The 22,833-nt window shown below is 37.4% G+C and overlaps 1 protein-coding gene across 4 annotated transcripts in view; it reads right to left on the reverse strand.

The window, feature by feature from the left end:
- The window catches only part of itsn2b (intersectin 2b), a 38,675-nt gene extending 16,127 nt beyond the window's left edge, over window positions 1-22,548 (reverse strand). For all 4 annotated transcript variants that reach the window (XM_067455214.1, XM_067455212.1, XM_067455211.1 and 1 more), the window contains exons 1-16: window positions 22,363-22,548; window positions 9,669-9,744; window positions 7,951-8,043; window positions 7,763-7,826; window positions 7,493-7,659; window positions 6,557-6,763; window positions 5,943-6,039; window positions 5,697-5,839; window positions 4,920-4,983; window positions 2,525-2,662; window positions 2,285-2,388; window positions 1,612-1,874; window positions 1,342-1,491; window positions 1,054-1,194; window positions 882-969; window positions 543-682 (exon numbers count right to left, since the gene is read on the reverse strand). In XM_067455214.1, coding sequence (XP_067311315.1) covers window positions 543-682; window positions 882-969; window positions 1,054-1,194; window positions 1,342-1,491; window positions 1,612-1,874; window positions 2,285-2,388; window positions 2,525-2,662; window positions 4,920-4,983; window positions 5,697-5,839; window positions 5,943-6,039; window positions 6,557-6,763; window positions 7,493-7,659; window positions 7,763-7,826; window positions 7,951-8,043; window positions 9,669-9,675 — 1,866 coding nt within the window. In that variant the 5' untranslated portion in view covers window positions 9,676-9,744; window positions 22,363-22,548. The remainder of the gene's footprint in view (window positions 1-542; window positions 683-881; window positions 970-1,053; window positions 1,195-1,341; window positions 1,492-1,611; window positions 1,875-2,284; window positions 2,389-2,524; window positions 2,663-4,919; window positions 4,984-5,696; window positions 5,840-5,942; window positions 6,040-6,556; window positions 6,764-7,492; window positions 7,660-7,762; window positions 7,827-7,950; window positions 8,044-9,668; window positions 9,745-22,362) is intronic.
- Between the last annotated feature and the right edge of the window lie 285 nt (window positions 22,549-22,833).

The following is a 22,833-nucleotide window of genomic DNA, read 5'->3' on the forward strand; positions in this document are numbered from 1 at the left end:
TTTATATTGACTGTAATACATCCCTAATAATTTGTGCAGTAAGGAACTATTGGTAATGCACTAAAGGTGAAGCTGCTAGTAAGAAAGAGCAGGAAAAGGGAAAAAGAGATGTGCAACCTTCAGAAGGAAGAAGAGATTGCTGAGGCAACTCAGTAAAGAGAGCAGGCCTTTAAGCATGCAGTCATCCATTTCCTCAAACTGCAGCGAAAGCCAGGGAGAGACAGACAAGTAGACAGACAGACAGAAAAGCTCTACAGCTAGTGATAAAGACACAGGGACAAAAGCATAGGGGTTATTCGCATTAGTGTCATCAGTAGAAGTCTAAATGCTGTTAAGAATGATTGGTTAAGAAAGATTTGCTACAGAAACGCTGAATCCTTAAACCTGGGGAATTATATATTTTGTCAAGTTAAAATCTTCTGTGGTTTAATTGACATCTTTTAAAGTTTAGCTAGTCTATTAAACCATGCGGTTCAAATTATTTTGATCTAATTGGTTGACAATAATGCATTAATTACAGCTGAGTGATAATAATAGATTACCTGGATTTCTTTCTTATACTGATCCATGTCTGCTAATTTTGTTGCAGTCTCCTTCTCCAAAGAATTAAGCTGTTCTTTAAGCTTTCGACAGGTAAGGTCCTTCTCTTCCATATTCCTCTGTAAAGTCTTCACTGTTGCAGCTGCAACATGGAGGAAAACACAAGCAGAAACATTTTAAACAATTTGTTTTAAACAAAGTTTTATAATTACAGAAAACAAGGTTCTTTATTCAACATATTGATGCTTACTACAAGTTATTCCTGTCTTACACAATTTCAGATGCTTTTATCACAAATGGGATTTAAAAAAATAGACATATGATTGACCAATGTCTCTTACTAGGGAGGTTGTTGATACTCAGGCTGTGGAGTCTGTCACTAAGTTTTTGCTGTTCTGTGGTTGACTGTCCTAACTTTCTCTTAAATTCCTGGGGGTGGGGAAAACAAATTAATAAATGGAGATCATTTTAATGCATGAAGAGTGTGTGCTGGTATGGATGCAGCAGTCAGACCTCTAACTGTTTCTGCAGAGTGTTGATTTCAGTGATGCAGGAGTCTCTTTTCTGGTTGATCATTTCTAGCTCATTTTTATGGATTCTCTTTTTGCCTTGAGCATCTCGGAGCTTGTCAGATATTTGTTTTTGCTTGTTGCCCTAAAAACAATGTGGGACGAAAATCTCTTTATCAAGCATTCTGTCCATTTTCCATTTTAATAATAAGGAATTATCTCGTAGTTGTACATAGAAGAAATATGTTAAATTTAAAGTCTAGTTGAAATCTAGTAATCTCTAAAGCCTCACCACAGCCTCCAACTCCATCTCCAGACTCCTCTTCTTGGCTCTGAGCTTGATGATCTCCTCCTGCTCCTCACTCTTCTGATTTTGGAGCTCCTGCTTTCTTCTTCTCTCCCACTCAATCTGCCGTTGGCGCTCCAGCTCTTTCTTGGCTGCCTGTAAGGAGCATCATAGTATTTGTCAGTAAAAACAGTTTTTTTTATACATCATTGAAACACATTTTGGGAAATATAAAAATGGTCTGAACCTGACACATTTTCAAGGTCACCCCCTCACCTCCTTTCTCTCCAACTCTTTGAGCCTCTCCTCCTCTCTCTGTCTCTCCAACTCCCTCTGTCGCTCCAGTCTGAGCTCCTCCTCCCTCTTCCTCTTCAGTTCCAGCTCTCGTGCCTCCCTCTCTCTCCTCTCTTGCTCCTCTCTGGCCTTCTGTGCCCTCCTCTCCTCCTCCCTGCGCTGCTGCTCCAGCAGGGCCAGTCGGCGCTTCTCCAGCTCAGCATTTCCAATCTCCATATTTTTCTTAAACTTATCTTCAAAAGTCACTAGATACAGAGAACACACAATTAAATTAAAGTGAGCTGCAATGTTCAAGCATCAACTTTCCATAATTTACTGATTATAAACAAAACTTATGCCTCTTGTTTTACTTTTAGGTAATTAAAACAATAAATTATATTCATATATTTTATTGTGGCTTAAGTGTCTAAATAATATGCAGGGATGAAAGGAGGGATACTACATGCTTAAAGTAAGTAGGATGTAAATCACAGTCAGTAAGAACACCATAATGAGCATAATTCAACATTTAGGAAATTCAAAACAATTGATGGTTTGAACTTGTGTGCCTAATAGAAAACATCTGTTTTGATGTGAAGTGGGAGGATTTTTTGTAAAAGCAGCGCGTCATAGATATTTGCATTATGTAATAATGGGTGTGATGTACAAGCCGTACAATTGTTCCTTGATTTCTGTGGAGGCTCAGATTCATAGAGATCCTCAGCCAGACTTGCGTAGATCGAGGGAGTGGTTCCATTTACAGAGTCACCTAGCTTCCCCCTAAAGGTTCATATGTATGGAGAAAGAAAAAGCAATTCACAAACTAATTCAAAATATATTGTACATTCATGACCAAAGTCTTGTATATAATAACGTTTTCAGCCAATAGCATATCAGGTTATCTGGTCAGCATTACCTCAGTGATGGGGGCACCAAGTCTGAAGGAAGGGCCATAGGCAGCGGCTGTCCCATTTTAGCCATGTCTACCAGATGCATGGCAAGAATAAACTCATCAGCCTTCAGTTTGCCATCCTTATCCACATCAGCCAGATTCCTGAAAAAAAAAAAAATTGTATATATTTTTTAGGGAATTTATTAAATATTTTGACAATCTGTGATTTCTGACAATGTTTTATGCTGACATAAATATTGTTTACATATCTGTAAAATATATATATATATATATATAAATGGAAAAATTTCACAATAAAAGCTTTTTCAAAAGTGGATATTTGAACCCACTTTTGTACATGCTTCATAATATTTGGTCTGTCAAAAAATGTGTATATATTGCATGCAGCTATGCTTGAATATATGGCAAATAAAAAAAAATAGAAATCGTAATGGCTCCGAGAAAGATTTCTTTTCAAAAAATTTGGGATGCACCGAAATTTTAGCTGATGGAAATTATCAGCCGATAGTGAAATGTCCTATTTTTGCCCAAAAGAGAAAAATCACTGTGACATGTGAAGCTGCATTCAATATTCTGCTCGATGCAAGTGTGGAGCTCAGTTGCTCATGGACAATGCGAAAGCTTCACTCATGTACTGCTCATGCTCAACGAAAAAGCAAAGTATGCTCAAATAACACACCAACATGAAATTTCCACTAGTAGTAGACTTGTTTCTGTTTGCAATAGCTCTGCTGTGCTGCTGTAACATGGTATAGTGTCGCTTGACAGCACTGGTAGACGGAACCATCTCGTTCACTGATTCGCTCCCTGCTACAATCTACTCACATACTCTAATATTAATAGCTTTGTAGGGCTATACATTATTTGGATAATTAGTCAAAAGTTAAATCTTTTAAATCTGATTCTGCTGCCTAGAACTGAATAAAGAATAATATATTGAAAATATATTTTTTAAATATTAAAAATCACCAAATTTATTGTTACTTTATTAAAAGTGTGGCTATTTTATTGGCTTGCAATTGTTTAATTTAGTATAATTAAAATTATTGAATTTTCATAAAGTCTAATATTAATACAATTACATAATTTAAAGGTGTCATGAACTGGCTTTTTTTATACTCTTGTCTAAGGTCAACCAATGCTGTTTGTGTGGTTTTTACATTCAAAAACATCATAGCCAAGTAATAGGCTATTTTTTTACACTGGTTTTGAGGCTCTCTCCAAAACGCTGGGTTTTGATGGGCATGCAGGACTAGAAACTTGGAAGTAAACGCCCACGACAAGGATTGGATAAGATTTGCATATTTAATGAGCTTCAGCTCCTTTGTCAGTTCACATGAGGGAGGGATTGTTTTGAAAGCAGCAACCAGAATTCTCTCGATCACAGGGCTCTTAAATGTCTTTATCAAACAAACACAATGATTTCGTTCTTATCCACCCCCGATTAATTGGACTATTATTTTTGTATTACATGGCCCGCACGATCGGTCGATATATAAGTGCGAACCGCGCGTACACAACACACAGACGTGTGTGCCCTTTAAATGTCAAATCAACAGAGATAACAGCGCAGATCAAGAAAGACATTTTGAGATTCATTGGCCTGCCAACGAGCTTCTGTTTTGGTCGCCTGTCTGGAAACCACACAACCCCGGGACGTTGGGCTTTGCGAGCCCTGGCCCATACGTGTCCAGCATGCTAAAGGTATATTCTGTTAGACACGTACACATAATCAAAACAATCTCTAACAATGCAATACTATTACATATAAAAACACGTTTGACTCACATAAGTGTGTTGCACCATTCCTGTCTGATTCAAATCCAGCGTCGACCTGAGATTGATTTGCAAATGATCCCGCAGTGAAATTAAGTGAACACCATGTCTTTCCCACGTGAGCTGGAACTTCATTAAAAAATTCAACCACACATTCCTAATATTAGGATCTGAAGGAAGCTTACTGTGTTCTTCCAACCAGGAATAGCACAATATCTTGCTATCTTCCTCTGCATGTTTATTGTTGGTGGCTAGTGCAAAACGATCGCCTCCATGAGTCGGTGGGCGGGGCTACTGAATTAGACGCACTGTAGAGGCGTTACGTCACAAGATGACGTAAAGATGCGCACACAATCTTTTGCTGAGCCTTGTGTCTATTAAAGCTCTTCTTTGACTAATAAGGACGTGTTCAGCTCTGAAACTTACAGGATATTCTTATATTACCATGACCATTTATATATCAAAAGCTCAAGGGAAAGCTGATTTCTCAAATGATCACCCCTTTAAAATAAGAAATAAATTATTTAAAAAAATTTATTTTGGTTTCGGCTCAGAATTTTCATTTCGGTGCATCCCTACAAAAAAATGCTTCCTGGAATTACTGGGAAATGAAAACACGTACCAGATGGCAGCTAGCTGAGTCTGAGTAAGCAATGTTGTAGCCATTGCAGTTCTTACTTGAAGACCTGTAGAAATAAGATTAAAGAAAGAATATCCTAATTACCATATTCATAAACATACTTCTCTCCTTAACTTTTTTTGTTTTGTATTATATCAGCTGTGCTTTAAAAAAACTGTCAACCAGCTAGTTGATACTGTTGCTGTACTAACATAACTGGTCTGACTAGCTAATCTATATTCTTAATGTGACAGCGCTGGAACCCACTTAAACCACCAACAGGTTACCACATCTAAAAACAGTTTTCACATAGAAAAAAATTGTGCTCTTCACAAATGACATGTAACAAAACAGCTTGCCCTCGAGATGTAGGCAGTGGGCTTAAACTTAAACAATGCCATAAACTTGTGAAATCAACCCCACAAAGTCATGCTTAACTCACTTCCTCATTCCTGAAATTCTCTAGTAGTTGTGTCTTTGTCATGAGGTATGTAAGTGATACAGTCATATGCTATGCAGATGAGCCACATGGGTGTGGATTGCAATCTTACTGCACTACTACTGCAGCCTTCAGCTGAGGTCTCTTAACAGGTAAATTTATGAGATTATGTTGCATTTTAAATGTTTTGTCCTCAGGAATCATTAAGAAAATCTACAGTAGCGTAGTACTAGCTGAACTATCCTTTTGGCAATTCGTTGCACTCCAGTAAAACAACTGAAAAAATAAATTCTCCACCCTTTATCGATTTGATTCTTTGAAACTTATTTACAATGGAGTACCTGTAAGATAACCGATCATTTGCTTGTCCAGGCTATTAAACTGCTGCCTGTATTTAAGCCGTGATGCTTGTGGGACAGCCCAATCAGAGGGGCCGGCCTTAGGAGAGTTGCTGGCCAATGATGTGGAGGGGGAAGAGTTTGAGCTGTAGACGCAAGTACACAAGTCACTTTGTGTGCAGATAGTATTATGTACACATTCAGTGGATTAAAAATAGACTACAAGGTTCACATGTGGAAGTTCCTGACCTGCTCGAGCCCAGGTCTAGCAAAGATGGGGTCTTGTTCATTGGAGTGGTGGAGAAGCCCAGTGGAGAAGAGGAAAAGGAACTTGACAGCGGGAGAGCTACGGAAAAACAAAACAAAAAAACAAACAATTGAAAGAAAAATGTAGTCTGTGATGCTCTTTAAAATCTTTCAGAACAGAGTGTACAAACCATTGAGAAAATAATATATCATTCACAAGTCAAAATAATACTGCAACATTTTGTGAACAAAACCAGAGTATATGCTACAAAGTCATCATTTTTGTTTATGCATAAAGAGCTTCTTGGTAAATCTACATATAGCTCAGTCTCATAGGTACAAGTCAAACTATTCATGACAAAGGAAGACTGAAGCAGAAGAAATGCTGACTTCAGTAAGAGCAAAGAGAAAGATCAGTGTAATTTCACCTTTAGCACACTGTACACTTACAGAGGCTCTTGGCTTTACAACATATTCACAATGACACACTATATACAGTATGATATACACTACTAATGTTTGGGGTCAGTGACATTTTTAAATGTTTTTGAAAGAGTCTCTTTTCTTGTGCTCTCCATTTATTTGATAAAATCTCTAAAATGTTACAGCTTTCTTACTGGAGGTGAGAGGGATTTGGGTCGGCTGTAGAATGGCAATAGGTCCGTTAGGCAGGGCTGGAGTGCTTATGGTCGGAATCACTGGCATCGACAGACCTGTGCCCATCATGGAAGTCATGCCTGGCATGGGGCTCATGCTGGTCATTGGTATATGGGTCAGAATGGGCACGTTGGGCATCATGGGTACATTTGGCATAGTTCCCATTCCTGCAAAGCCAGAAAGAGTGACTTTAAACAGACATACTGTCAGATAACAAAACATGATAATCCACTAAATAAAGTGCTTGAGTGCTTTTTTCAAACCATTCATTCTTAAAGCAAGACCTCACTAGTTTAACAAGCACTGAATTTAGGAGCTACATCTCAAATCTCACAAGTTTTACAAATTATTTCTAGTATACTTTGAAGGTGGTTATAGCCATCTGTTCCACATTACAACTCAACTGAATCTTGTGGCCATCAAGCTGTGCACCTGCTGTCATAAGAATGAGGTCATGAGGAATATGGTTTTCCCAGCAAATGGGGAAGTATCTTTCTACACTTGTGTATCATTGCTTTAAACTAAAATATTGTAATAGTTTTTATTAAGACAAATATTTTTGCATGAAAAACAGGCATAACTTAAAAAGACTTTTGCTACTGTGCCTTTAAGACTTAAATGACCTTTTACATAAATGACCTGCATACAAAGCAGCCCAGGTTGCTGAAAACTGAATGTTGATGTTTGAACAGCATTCATGCGTGACTGCAGCCAGTTAGAGTAATAGAAGAAAGCATTGTGCTGTTTTGTATTGTGGTAATGAGTAAGGATATCAATTAGATTAACATAAATAATCTGTAATTACAACAAAAAACTGTGTAAAAATGCTTGTCTTTGTATCCCAATGCCCTCTCAAATCGTTGCTTTGCTGGTAATAGTGTAGTTTGGCAGCGCACCGAGAGGTGTTGGTGGCATGGTTGGAGCTGGCACAGGTGGCTGCTTCATGATGATAGGCAGAGCTGTAGGAAGATTATGTCCCTGCAGTTTCATCTTGATCAGCTTCATGGCTATAGAAAACTCCAGCCGATCCATCCTACCATCTTTATTCATATCAGCCAGGGTCCTGCCAAACACAAACAAACAGGCAAGCGATCAGAGCTTTTTCATTCAAAACAAAAACATAATATTTATTTTTAAACAGATTGTGAATGGTCAGGATTTCTCACCAGATCTCAGCTAGCACAGGCTGAGGAAGCCCTGATTGAATGAAGAAGTGTCGTGCCTTCTCCCCTACACACAAAAAAATAATATATTTTTAAAAATGATATTAATAATAACAAATAAAAGTAAGCCTTTATAGCAAAAGGTTTTTAAGATTTTAAAACCAGCAAAGGTTCCCAAGCACATACAGTACCTGTAACAAAGCCCTGCAATGGCGAGAGGGTGTCAAACTTCTGATCATGTTTGTCCCTCTCCTCTGGGGTTATGGCCCAAATACTCCGACCCCCTTAAAATAAAAGGGGTGAGAGAGAGGGAAAGAGAGAGAGGGGGAGGGGGAGGGGGAGGGGGAGAGAGAGAGAGAGAGAGAGAGAGAGAGAGAGAGAGAGAGAGAGAGAGAGAGAGAGAGAGAGAGAGAGAGAGAGAGAGAGAGAGAGAGAGAGAGAGAGAGAGAGAGAGAGAGAGAGAGAGAATTAAACTACTAATAATGCACGCAATGCCACAGTGATGCTGCTAACTAATTCAGTCCTCTAGTATCACCAAGTACATTTACATGCAGAGTTTGAGCTACAGTTAGCTTTTGCAGAGTCAGGTTGTTTGAATGATAAATACATGGCACATCATTTCTGTCTTTAGCAGCAAGCAAACAATGACAAGAACCCCACATTTTGAGTCAGACGAGAAAGTTAAAAAGACACATTATTACTTTAATCAGACTGATAATGCACTTAAAAAGTAGATGTAAAAGCAGTTAGTGTCACTCTAATATTTATTGAAATTGCAGTTAAAGTCTGCTAAAAGCAGCAATTGACATAATACAGTTTTAAGTTCGAACGCAACACATGCATTAATAAAGTGTTTTGTAAGATTAAATACAATATTTAATAAATACTTAATGCATTTTTTTAAACGTTAATTTTCATGTTAATTTTTCTTAAAAAAAGAAGAATGATATGAATCTGCCCATTTCTGTATAACCAGTCATATATATTCCAGTTAAACAATTTTGTTAAAAAGTATTTATTTGTATTTTTTATATAACTTATTACACGTAAAAAATAGTATATGCTAAAATACCCCCTCCTCACCAACCACACAAATGTATTATAGAAATAATAGTGAGCTGTCATTTTAAATGACAAAATGAAGAGGAAGTGACATCATTAGAGACTTTTCAGAGGAGCCAAGTTCAAAAATTGGCATGTTTTACTGTCACTTTACATTTACAATTTGATTAATCAAATGATGGAGTTATGTATGACTAGTCACTCCATCGCATAACACAGAAAGAAACTATTTTTTCTATAAATAAGTCATCCTTGACTTTTGATTGCTAATGATAATAGGGAGAACAGCAGCCATTTTGGGCTCAAACTGTCTGAATATCCTAACAATTTATTTTCAATGATTTTATCTTGAGATAGCAAAGAAGAAAATATGAAAGCATCGTCCTCAAATGGAACAGGCAGACATGTCGAAGAATAACTCATAAAACTAAACTTTAATAAACAACATAATTTAAAATACATACAGGGTTGTCCGGTCTTGCTACTCAAATGTATGTATAAATGCGCAAAAAATATTTTAAAATGTATATTTTAATAAACACAAGTCAGTTATTCATAAATTAAATCAATAAGAAATGACGTGTCAGTTTGACAGATGGGCTGCAAAGCAAACGGTTAGACCACTGGTGTGTGATCATGCTGCAGTGTGGGAAAGCAGTATAGCTCCTGGTCTAACCGTGCACACACTGCAAATATGAACGTGACATGATAAATAGGAAAGACTCTTGCTCTAGTGCCATTATGGGGCTAAAGGTCCTCTGTGTGCACACACACATACACAAATCCTATTGGTTTGGACACGTGGGTAAACACACACACACACAGAAATATAAAGCAGAGCTCTTACCATTCATGGCTGCAGGTGGCAGGGATATGAGGAGAGCGGTCCTGATCTCCTCGTCTCAGCTGGCTAGCTCAGTCATCTGCACCACACACACACACACACACACACACACAGGGAAAGAAGAAATGTCCACCCATTAATAATGCAGGCAGGGGAGTGCAGGGCTGTCGCCATCTCCATCCTGCACTCTCAGACTGAAAGAGAGAGAGAAGAGGATGTGTGAAGGAGAGAGGAAGGGTGAGAGGGAGGGGATGAGAGCTCCAAACTCCCCATACAAATGATTTCAACAGAATAATGCTCTATGCAGTATCTTAATAAACAATGACACTTTGATTACAAAGTTTATGACCGACTGCTTCGCTATCCTCCTCCTAATGACATCAGATACTTATTTTAAAGGCTATCCAGTTCATGCTGGAAGGGTAATGAGAGTCATACTAAAGAGTCACACTTAGAGAAGTAATGGTAATTCCTCTCAGAAACAAGATTTTAACAAGGTAAATGTATGAAGATGCTCAAAACACCTTAAAGGGATAGTTCACCCAAAAATTTATTTGTAATGTTTATTTGCTTACCCCAGGGCATCCAATATGTAGGTGTGTTTGTTTTTTCAGTAGAAAACATTCAGTTTTTTTTAACTCCAACCGTTGCTCGTATAATGCATGTCAATGGGGTCTAATTCTTAATAGACCCCATTGACATGAATTATATGAGCAAATTTCATTTTTGGGTGAACTACCCCTTTAAGCCTTAGTCCCATAATGAAATGTTTTCTAGGTTTATCCCAGTAAGCCTAATGTTGTTTGATAAAACCATGCACAACCCATGCAAATTTACTGAATAAATGCGGTTCTTATAGTAAATGTCAGTAGTGAGAGTCTGCCAAGAACTATGATTTACACATTAAATCAATTAGCCAGACATTATCTCTGCATATGCGCATGCATGCACTAAGCCACCATATCTACAGATCAAGTGAAGATATGACAATGGCTGATAAATATATTATATATATATATATATATATCAGGGCTGGGTATTGACACAAAGTTTCACAATTCAATTCGATTTGATTCAATATTGATTATTTTGGATATACAGTATATCAGGTTGGTACAATACATGGAACATTTTCTCAAGGAAAACAAATCTCTAAACTAATGCTAAACTATGGGAGTCCGTTGATACTGCATTAGCATACTAAATTAACTAATTTCTATATGTAATTTCTAACACAAATTACACTAAATGATGTTTTAAATAAAGTTATAATATTAACTTTACAATTACATAATCATTTCTACCCCGATGAGTTTATATATATATTATATAATTTAGATTATATAATAATATAATTTATTTGTTTCATATCAATAATCTTAAAGCACAAAAATGATCGTGATTCATTGGATGGGTGGAGCGCTACAATGTTTATTTCATTCATTGACTGAAAACAGGATGACTAATCGATTTAAGAATTGATACTGTTTTGTAAAAGTGAGAATCCATTAAAATCGAGAAATCTATATTTTTTACTCAGCCCTAATATACATTAGGGGTGTCTCCCGACTAATTTTTGGTAGGATAGGATTTAAACATTCGAATCAGAATTGTCGAATCTTTCTATAGTCGACTGATAGTCGGATCCTCTGTGTGTGTGTGAATGGGTTGGGAGGGGCACACCACTAGTCAGTGTTGTAAACTTTATATTAAGGTTTTAGATCGGTGGTCGAATCTGGCTCCGCATATCGATGCATCGAATCTTCGACTATTTTGGGTCCACCCCTAATATACATATGACTTATTTTGGGTCTATTTAGACTGAGACCAGTACTGACAATGTCAGATAACATACCTCTCTATATGCACAAAAATACAATTATTTATAATACGATTTATAAATAAATCATATTTATACACATCCATATTTACATTAAACGCATATATAAAACAAATACATAACACAATCTCAAAATCATTTCTGTATCAATATATCATGTATATAATTATGTAAAAGTTTGGGGTCGGTCAACAATACTTTTATTCAGCAAGAACACATTAAATTGATCATGGATTACAGTAAAGACTGTCAAATTCTGTCAAATAAATGCGGTTCTTTTGAACTTTTGCAGTACTACTGTTTTCAACATTGATAATAAGATTTTTTTTTTTTTCTTAAGCAACCAAATCAAAATATTAGAATGGTTTCTAAAGGATCATGTGACACTGAAGACTGGAGGAATCATCACCACCATCGCAGTAATAAATTACATTTTAAAATATATTTAATGTGAACAATATTACAGGTTTTTTTGTACTTTTGATCAAATAATGCAGCCTTGCTGTGCACAAGTGACTTGTTTCAAAAACATTTTAAAAAATCTTACTTAAAAAATCTTAAATCTTATTTGCTTTACAAAACCCTGTATGATACGTTTTTTTTTATCTTGCTTCATTCTAGGAAAAAGGCAGAACAAAACAAAAATTTGTGTGAGTAAGTGTCCATATGTCCGATAAACACATTCGACTGAGGGCAGGTAGTCATGCACCATAATTACTCAAGACTGCCCTACCACAGACTAGTCACTCAAAACACCCACATTTATGACTATTTTTAGTTTACACACCCCTTAGCAGCCAGGTATCCAAAATATTGAAACATCAGCCTGGATAATGTATAGGACTACAACTAATCATGACACTCATCTAACACACGGGTTGTATATTTGAGAGCTGTCCATTTTTGAAAACCAATTACTGATAGCAGTATGTACAAGCACTAAGAACACTGGGAAAGTTGCTGACAGGAAGTGATGTGTGGCGGTAATGTGGAAGGGGTGTGAGAGCAGACCTATAGAGGAAGAGAATGTGGTCAGACAGGACAAGCTTCCAGAAGACTGCCTAGATAAAGCATTCTTGTCATTTGTGTCATATTAGCCCCCTTCTCTCACTCTCTCCCAATCTGACACACTGGTAGTGTTCACAGTGGGTTCTTTTAGTGTGGTGGAAAGATTGAGATTAATTTATTTGCATTATATTTTCATGACGCAAATCTTTGCATATGTTAGGTATGATGTTAGGAAATTTATGTAGTTATATAGACAGTTCGGGGTCAGCAAGTTAAAAAAAAATCTTTTTTTTTTTAAATACAGTAAAAACAGTATATTGTGAAATATTATTACCACTGAAAATAGCTGTTTACTACTTTAATATATTTTAAAATGTATTTAGCTCCTGTGAGGGCATTACTCCGGTCTTCAGATGTCACAGAGGTCTTTCAGAAATCATTCTAATGTGCTGATTTATAGCTCAAGAAACATTTCGTCTTATTGAATTATCTTACAATTATGTTGAAAACAAATGTGCTGCTTTATTTTTGTGTGTCTGGAAACTGTGATATAACTTTTTTAGCATTCTTTGATGAATAGAAAGTTCAAAATAACAGCATTTATTTATTATATATTTTTTTAAACAAATGTCTTCACGGTCACTTTTGACCAATTTAATGTGTCCTTTCTAAAGTATTGATTTCTCATAAACATGACCCCAAACATTTAAATGGAGTGCAATTCTTATTTTAACGGTAATAACTAAATTTAATTTAGAAAATACATTTCTCATTAGTTTATCTCTCTTTCTAGAACATAGAATCAAAGGGAAACCACTAAAACCACTGTGTTTCAGAGAGCTTTGAGAGACCAATAGTATTTCATTGAAACTTTGGATGTTATTGCAATTTTGCATAACCTGATTCATAGCTTATAATAGATCTAATATTTAGCTCTTTAATATGAACAAAACATTTCCCTCCATAATGAACAAAACATTTCCCCTCCACATTTTCCTTACCATTAATTGATTTCAGTAACTATTACTGTGTGAATTCTTCAGAAATACTGAAACGCCAACAAAGCACAATGTAATTTTGTCATTCTAACACATATATTAATGATGTGCATGATGTGAGAGATGCAAAGATAGACTGTGAGGTCATTGCTGGCCATGTTCTACCACCTCCTGCCTCCACCCTGTGTGTGATTTAACAACCACAAAGGAATGAAGGAAGTGGGAGGAAAGCAAAAATGAAACAGGATGTCAAGAGGTCACAAACAATGTTGTACAAATACTCTGTTGCCCATGGCCTTGTAGTCAGAGAGGACAGTAAGTAACATTAAAAGGAACCTATTATGCCCCTTTTTACTAGCCTGACAAGCCAGACCCACATCAAGATGTTTGGTCTGGAAACTCACCATTGACAGGGCTCAATCCGAGGGGCGGGATAAACAGTTGTCTTTCAAACTCCCTCTGCACGCGATAGGATAGTGCTACACCAACCAGAGCAACGAAGGTGAAACAGAGCTTGTTGATAGATTAAACATTTGCAGTATCCGGTCGGCAAAACTCCAAACACATCTTCCCTTTTTAAGAATGACTTCAGTGCCGTTCTTTGTTCTTTTCTCAGAGAAAAGCTTAAAGGGGGGGTGAAATGCTGTTTCATGCATACGGAGCTTTTTACACTGTTAAAGACTTGGATTGCCATCCTAAACATAGACAAAGTTTCAAAAACTAATGTTGAACGTTTGATGGAGTATTTCTGTGTCAAAAATACTCCTTCCGGTTTCTCACAAGTTTCGGAGAGTTTTTTTCAAGTATGGCTCGGCTTGACGTTACTAGAGCGGAAGGTCCTTGTATGGGCTGTACGGGCTCTTCTCCCAGTAAGGGTGCGCGCGCGTGTGTGACTAGAGCGAGAGAGCAAATGCACGCCCTTAAACACGCCGCGCCGCGCTCCACTTTATTCCTATGGGTGACAGGACTTCACCAAATCATACCAAAGAAGTGTGTTTTTGACGGAGCGGTCCCAGCGATAAAGGTTCGGTCCTGCTTTGGAAGCAGCCGGTGAGTAAAACTGCTTCAAATGTCTATGCTGTTGTCGCGTGAGTAAAAATCAGTAAACGACACGATCGCGTGCTTCGTCATTCAAATGCGCTAAAGGACACCATTGTTTGTATAACGTTACACTAGTCTGACGTGCAAAACCGTTTTGCTTGCTACTGCTAAGGTTTAGTCGCATACAATAGTCCATAAACTGAATCATGTCCTCATAAAATGCGAGTAAACACACACAAATGTTGACAGGCCACTAAATACAGTACATACCACAGAGACGGACGTCCTGCTGTTGCTGTTTCTCCTGTTCAATTTATTTCAGCCTCCGAATGATTCTGGATCATGTATCTATTAGCTGAGATCGATAGCCATGGGTTCCTCCACGCTTGAGGATGTCATCGCTTTGCGCGCTCGTCATTCTTTAGCTCCGCCCACACGATACGTCTCCAGGCGCTCTGTTTTTTCCGGAAAGACTCGGTACAGTCCATATTTCTTAATAAAACTAAAGACTTTTCGGAGATATGAAGGATGCAATACTACTCTATAGGTACTCAAGATTGACATGAGATTGACTGAAACTGAGTGTTTCACCCCCCCTTTAACTCCAAGTCTTCCAGAGTCACTGGTTTTGGTTTTGATAATCATCTCATCTCTATCGCGCAGTTCTTCATCATCAGCATGCGTTTTAAAGTAAAGTTTAGAGTCTAAACTTCTGATGTAAGCCTTTCTGAGTGCACACATGAGTTGACGTCAGAGCTGGATGTCAGACTGCGCGTCCCTTGAGTATTAAACTAATTTCTCTTTCATGTTTTATTGCGCTTAAACTTTCAGAGCATAATATAGAACCTACTGCTATATATGCTGTTATGAATCAAACAACAAAAGAAAAACAGAAAATAACTCACTGGTCTTAATTGAATAACTTTACTAGCTTTAATAAGAATACAGTTCTTACTTGAATGCTCTGGCAAGGAGATAAACAGGGCACTGTGCACAACTCACACAGGACAGGGTCTATGCTAATAGGGCAAAGTTCGTCAGCAGTTCTGGGCGGGGCTAATCAATGTGACATCACATTGCTAGAATCTAGGGTTTGTTCTGAGTCACTGCTTTATGTGGAAAAGGAATGAGTGGTAGTGCACAAACCCCATGTAAAAGTGAATTTTGCATTATAGGTCTCCTTTGAGACCAACAAACCCTGTCTGTGTGTCAGACCTTTCACTTTTGTGCTTGCCACTGAATTCTCAGTTCTCAGAAAATGAAAGCATTGATTGTAAAAGAGAGCTTTGATCAATGGAAAAAAAAAAAATAATAAAAAAAAAAATACCTCTGGCAAAATTACCAGAGATGCTAAGGGTGATTGGCACCACAGATTCTATTTCCCTAAACTGTTCCTTTATATTTGTAATAATTTATTCATTTCAAAATAAATATGTTTATGCTGTGAGCCTTTATAGCTATTATTTAAAATCAATGCAATCAAAAATGAATTAGTCACAGGCGAGTGAAATCGTGAAATTTAGCTAATTGTCATTGGTTAACAGGCAATGAAATTATAATCTGTGCTAAAATATTTTTTTGCCTTTGAACAAGAGTTAAGGGAACTGTCCCAATCTGACATGCCCTGCATCGTCAGTTTATCATTTGCATGTGATTTTAAGCCTTGCCCATTTAAATATAAAACTGCAAGAAGCAAAAGAGAACTCAATTCAGTACTTGCGCGCTGTGTGAGAAAGCCCGAATTACTATATTGCTGCTGCTGTCTGTTTTTATAAAGTTAATCAAACAAAAAAGAAAGAAAAAACAATCACTCACAGCTCTTAACTGAATAACTTGTAACTTTAATAAGGATTCATCTATACTTTACAAATACGTGAAAATGCAGTTATTTTACATTTGATTACTTTAATCAATTTCTGACATATATTCTGTATCTAACTACTTTTAGTTCTACCTAAAAAGAAGTAATATGCTGTTTATTTCATTTTTATCTTGGTTTCATTGTTTATTTGTTATATAGCTTGTAGTTTGATTATTTTTTCTGATTACAGACTTGTTTATTCGTCATGAATATTGTTTAGTTAAACTAAAGAATGTACTAGCCAATGGTGACTCGAGCTTCAGTGCATTGTAAATGCTATTTTATTATTAATTTCTAGTGTTTAGAATGTAATCTTTTAACTGAACTACATTCATATTGACACAGAGTTGTTCTATATTCTGATTGATGTTGTCTGATGGCTTTATGCACAGAAGGTCATGCAGGTGACATCACTGAAGCCTGAACAAATACACAGCTGTGTACATGCACACTGTACATAAACACCACACTTAAAATCATTGGACCTTCTTAAAGATACATGAGGGCTCAACAACAAGGATCTTTCTACTGCAGTCATCAGGCCAGTAGTTTACATTTTTACCTGCCTTTCAATTTACCGAGCTGTACTATAAATTAAAAAGTCAGTGTTATTTTAGTATTATTTATGTGTAAAGAATAAACCGAACAAAACATAAAAATGTATTTATGTTTTTTCTTTTAACTGTTCATATACTTATGGCATAAATGCATTCATTTTCAATTTTTTTCTGGACTGATGCTTTCAATATCATCATAGATCATTCTCACAATTTCACGATACATAAATTATAACTTCAATACGATACCCAACTAAAATATCTTCAACGGCGAAAAGTGAAATCAATTAGAAGCACTCACTTCCTGATGGCTGAGCGTACTGCGCAGCCTCAGACTACTTGTGGAAAGTGAAATCTAAATCACGTTGTTTCATTTTTTTGTCCTGTTGCTTTTGGCTCACTATCGGCTTCTCCCCATTCTTCTCCCTTGACTTTATGTCTTCACGTCCCCCCGACTGCCTCATAAACAGTAAAAGATCGCCAAGCGAGCGTCTCCTCCTGTCTATACGGTAATTTCTCTACTGTGCAGCAGAGTTGTGTTGGTTATGACGCAATCGTTAGCCTATTTTTTTTTTTTACAAAAACAGCTTCTACAGAGCGATAGTGTAAGACACAAAGTAATGAAGCCTATTATATATTGTCGTGTTTCTTTAGAAATAAACAACGGACAAATGGAGTCTTTAAACGCCTCAGATATAAAATTATTCACTGTCAAAATGATGCAAAAATGAATGGGAGTCAATTGGATGCTAACAGCAGGTGATGGCTTGGTTAGCAATGGCTGCACCTATGGGAGGTACGCTTTCCGGGTGCTAGATTACCCCCTTGATATTACCCCGGTTCTGTCAACACTGCATTTAAAGGGGTACTTCAGCGCTGGGAAGATGAATCTGTATTTAAACTGGGTCATCAATGTAGTAGAAATGTGAAATTATTTTTGAATTTGGTGCCTTCTAGACTGAGAAAAGACAGAAAATGTATTTTTGTCTCATGGGAATGAAAGACTACAATTCCCAGAATGCTTCGCTGCCCTGTGAGGCCATTCCCAAAGCCACCAACTTGATTACTGTGACTGAGTTAGAGAAGACACTACAATTAAAAACTAAACGTGTGTGCTCAATATAATGAGTGAGTCACTGCGCGAGTATCACAGCACTGAGCACTGACTGCAGGAGTGAGATAAATGAGCTCTCGTGATGAGAGCTGAGGTAATCGCGACTACACTCGCGGCATAGATTCACAACGCGAGTTCAGTCTTGCCTTTGCAAGCTTAACTTTCATAGAAATTAATTTAAGAAGTTAAAAGACTTACATTGCTCACCATAGCTCCGTTTAAATGAGTGCCTGTAGCTGCAAGCTGAGCTTTCCCTGCGAGCTGAGTTTAATCTCCCATCCCCCATGTGCGGGCTCAAAACATGCGGAAATGGCTCCCTCTGCTGGCTGTAGTCTTTAGCCTTTGGGCAAACATTCCTCCTATGATGCAAATATCGTCAATTTGCATCATAGGAGGAATTTTTTCAGTAATAAAATGCATAAATCTCTTGTCTCAGAGGGATATGAGGGGGGAAAGCACAATCATTTGAATATACTCCAGGGTTTCTACTGATACAAAGCCATATGCTAATCGCTGAAGTAACCCTTTAAACATTGCATACATTTTAAAATCTTGCTAATTACTTAAAGGGATAGTTCACCTAAAAATTAAAATGTGATGTTTATCTGCTTACCCCCACGGCATCCAAGATGTAGGTGTGTTTGTTTCTTCAGTAGAACACAAATTATGATTTTTAACTCCAACCGTTGCTCGTATAATGCATGACCCCATTGACATGCATTCAATGGAACATTCTTCCTAGTGTTGTTCAGGAGGCAGACATACTGTCAGTTTAAATCAAGGTTAAAAGCACATCTCTTTAATCTAGCAAAAAACAGTATTTCTATAAACTCAAATCAGTTTGTTACGCTGCATAAAGTATGACAACCGGAACCGGGAACACTTCCCCACAGCATCCAATGTACCGTTTATATCGTAAGAATTATGGCATCTACGCTAATATTAGTCTGTCTGTCCAATCCTTATCCTGAGTCTACTGTAGTCAGCCAGATCCAGGCACAACACTGCTCTGTCAGCTACACAATCCCCTGTGAGGCCTGGTTGACACAAGAGCCATCAGTCAACAGGAAAGACCACGATAACCAAACAAGTCCAACTGCTTAGAGCCCAATGGCCAGCTTTGTCTCCATACCAGCATGATGAATTTGATTTTCAAGCAGAAGGACCTGTATAAAATGGTAATGATATGTGATGCAGCCTGGGATTAAATCACACCATGTTTCTTTATTTGGCAACAGGAGAACTGGTCCGACGACTGAGCCTGGTTACTCCCAAGGTATTTTTTTCTCTATTCTGTCACCTGAAGGGGTTTGTGTTCATTACCACTGTCACCTCTGGCTTGCTCAGTTGGGGACAATATCCAACAATACTGATCTGACAGCAAAGACACTATTAGATGAGAACTGAACTGAGCTGGGCAATGACATCACCGTTTTCTACAGAGCTTTTTAAAGGGGGGGGTGAAACACTCAGTTTCAGTCAATCTCATGTCAATCTTGAGTACCTATAGAGTAGTATTGCATCCTTCATATCTCCGAAAAGTCTTTAGTTTTATTATATTTATAAAAGAAATATAGGCTGTACCGAGTCTTTCCAGAAAAAACTGAGCGCATGGAGGCGTATCGTGTGGGCGGAGCTAAAGAATGAGCTGTCCTCAAGCGTGGAGAAACCCAAGTATGCTATCGACCCATGTATGCTATCGATTGGATTCAGCTAATACGTGATCCAGAATCAGGCTGAAATAAATTGAACAGGAGAAACAGCAACAGCAGGACGTCCGTCTCTGTGGTATGTACTGTATTTAGTGGCCTGTCAACATTTGTGTCTTTACTCGCAGTTTATGAGGACATGATTCGGTTTATGGACTATTGTATGCGACAAAACCTTAGCAGTAGCAAGCAAAACGGTTTTGCACGTCAGACTAGTGTAACGTTATATAGAACAACAATGGAGTAACGTTAACCTTTAGTGCATTTGAATGACGAAGCACGCCATCGTGTCGTTTACTGATGTTTACTCACGCGACGAGCCAACAGCACAGACATTTGAAGCAGTTTTACTCACCGGCTGCTTCCAAAGCAGGACCGAACCTTTATCGCTGGGACCGCTCCGTCAAAAAAACACTTCATTGGTATGATTTGGTGAAGTCCTGTAACAGCAGTGACAGAGGAAATCCGCGATGTTGTGAAGCTTCACGTCATTTCTGCGCACCCTACCGGGAGAAGATCCCGTAAGGACCTTCTGCTCTATTAACGTCAAACCGACCCATACTCGAAAAAAACTCTCCGAAACTTGTGAGAAACCGGAAGGAGTATTTTTGACACAGAAATACTCCATCAAATGTCCAACATTAGTTTTTGAAACTTTGTCTATGTTTAGGATGGGAATCCAGGTCTTTTAACAGTGTAAAAAGCTCAGTATGCATGAAACAGCATTTCACCCCCCCCTTTAAAGCCAGATTTATTAAATGACAATCTTTAAAATGGAACTAAATCAACTAGGCCGAGAACAAATGTATCAACATAATATCGTAGGGATGAACATCTATTTATGTTCATCCCTAATCCCTTACCATGCTTCACACAAAACAAAATTCTAGAGCGAAAAAGTTTGTTAGCTTTGAAACAATCTGCATTGTTTAAACCGCTATAAAAATAAAGGTGACGTGACTTGACTATATTAGGCTGCTATCCAATTTTCTCCCAACTTTTTTAATTCACTTAAAGGGTTAGTTCACCCAAAAATGAAAATTCTCTCGTTAATTACTGTCGTTCGACACCCGTAAGACCTCTGTTCATCTTCAGAACACATATTACGATATTTTTGTTGAAATCGACGAGAATAGTTTTTGTACTCAAAAAAAAAACACTAAATAACGGCTTATATAGTGATGGGCCGAATTCAAAACAAAGTTTTGAATGGTTATGAATCAGCGTATTGATTCATGATTCGAATCGCGTGTCAAACTGCCAAACTGCTGAAATAACGTGACATTGGCAATCCGAATCCTGAATCGATACACGTTCTAAACTTTACGTTTATTTTTGCACACAAAAACTATTCTTGTCGCTTCATAAAATTAGTGTAGAGCCACTGTAGTGAGATGGGCTTTGTAACGATGTCTTTAGTGCCTTTTATGGGTCTGACTGCCCACAAGTGAAGTGAAATATTGTAATATTGTATTGTAAATGAGTGCCTGTAGCACTCAAATATTGTAGTTCTTTTTTCAGCACGCTCAAACACAATAACAAGCAGAATGAATTGGCTCATTAGTCAGCTTAGATAACATGTCATCTTTCTGAGCAGTTGTGATGAAGGGCAGATACGTCCTAGCTATGCAAATAAGCATGAAAAATACTTGTGACCTGAAAAACAATGTTACTCAATCTTAATCTAATATTAATTGGTAAGCATAACGCGGTGGTTAACCACATAGAACGAATCTCATTCACCTGAAAATAGAGGACAAAAATCAAGTAATTCTGGCTTGACAAATCATTTCCTTTCACTGACCCGAGGTCCACAAGGGCATTTCCTTAACTAAGGAAAGTCAAAGAAATCAACTACATTAATATTAAAGAGTCTTAATTCAAAAGCTTAACATTTACATTGTTATGTAATGTTAATGTTTAACGTTACAGCACAGGGTAACAGCAACTTATAAAGAGAGAGGTCAGGGCAACTGATCATGATCACCAATCTACACTGCAGTACAATACAAAAACTCAAAAGGAATCAATAAATGGATCTGAAACACTGACCTGACTCATGAATATCAGAGACTGCCATAATCATCACCATCATCTATTAGATCATTTTCCGGTAATTTTCATGTATCATTGCGACATTATAATAGCCATGATAAAAGTAAATAAATCTGCTAGTAACAAGATTGCTTATAACTTAGCGATTCTGAAAGGCAGACAGACGAGTTTGGCACTTGTCTGGCAGGCTTGTGTGAAGAAAGTATGTTTAAAAGGACTTTGAATCAGTTCTTTAACATATAGTTAGACAAATGACACACAATGAGCTCTTAATAATTGTAATACGAAGCTCTGAAGGACTTTGAAGTGTGTGAAACTGGACACTTTCTCAACTCATCACACAACTACTGTAAAACCAAATGATAACCACCAAAAATGCTCAATATTATATATAACATAAATAATATATATAGAATGCGAATTGTAACTACATTACAGACAGGTTTAAAGTATGATTAAAGCACAGAACATTAAAGCGAGCGGATATTTGAGCAGTATTACAGGAGGTACTCACATTACACAACAGCATTATTGACTTTGCGAAGTCCTCTGTGTAGAAAACATATCCTTTTCCATTGTCCTCTGAATATAGGTGACGACAATCGGCTTTCAGCGTTTCTTTAGCGATTTTATGCAGTGTTTTATTGAGAATCTTTGATAACCTGTTGCTGTACGCTGTCAGGCAAACAACATGGCTGACGACGGGATGTGCGCGAGCGCTGGGCGCAGAAGAGACTTTAATGGGGCGGGGCCGAGTGTGGTTCAATGCAATGCTGTTAGCTGACACACTGCTGCCCCCTCACTAACCAAAAAAACATCACATCATCCTTTTTTTCTTGGTTTATTTCTTTCGGACAACAAAATTTAACACAATTTAAAAAGTATAGTAGTTCCAAAAAGTTACGCATTTAAACAATTCTGAGACCAAATATGACCATGTAGGCCTACTAGTAACATGTTAACAATGTAAACATAACTTATTAAC

This window comes from Pseudorasbora parva, chromosome 10 (genome assembly GCF_024679245.1).
Source record: "Pseudorasbora parva isolate DD20220531a chromosome 10, ASM2467924v1, whole genome shotgun sequence".
In the NCBI taxonomy this organism is placed as follows: domain Eukaryota; kingdom Metazoa; phylum Chordata; class Actinopteri; order Cypriniformes; family Gobionidae; genus Pseudorasbora; species Pseudorasbora parva.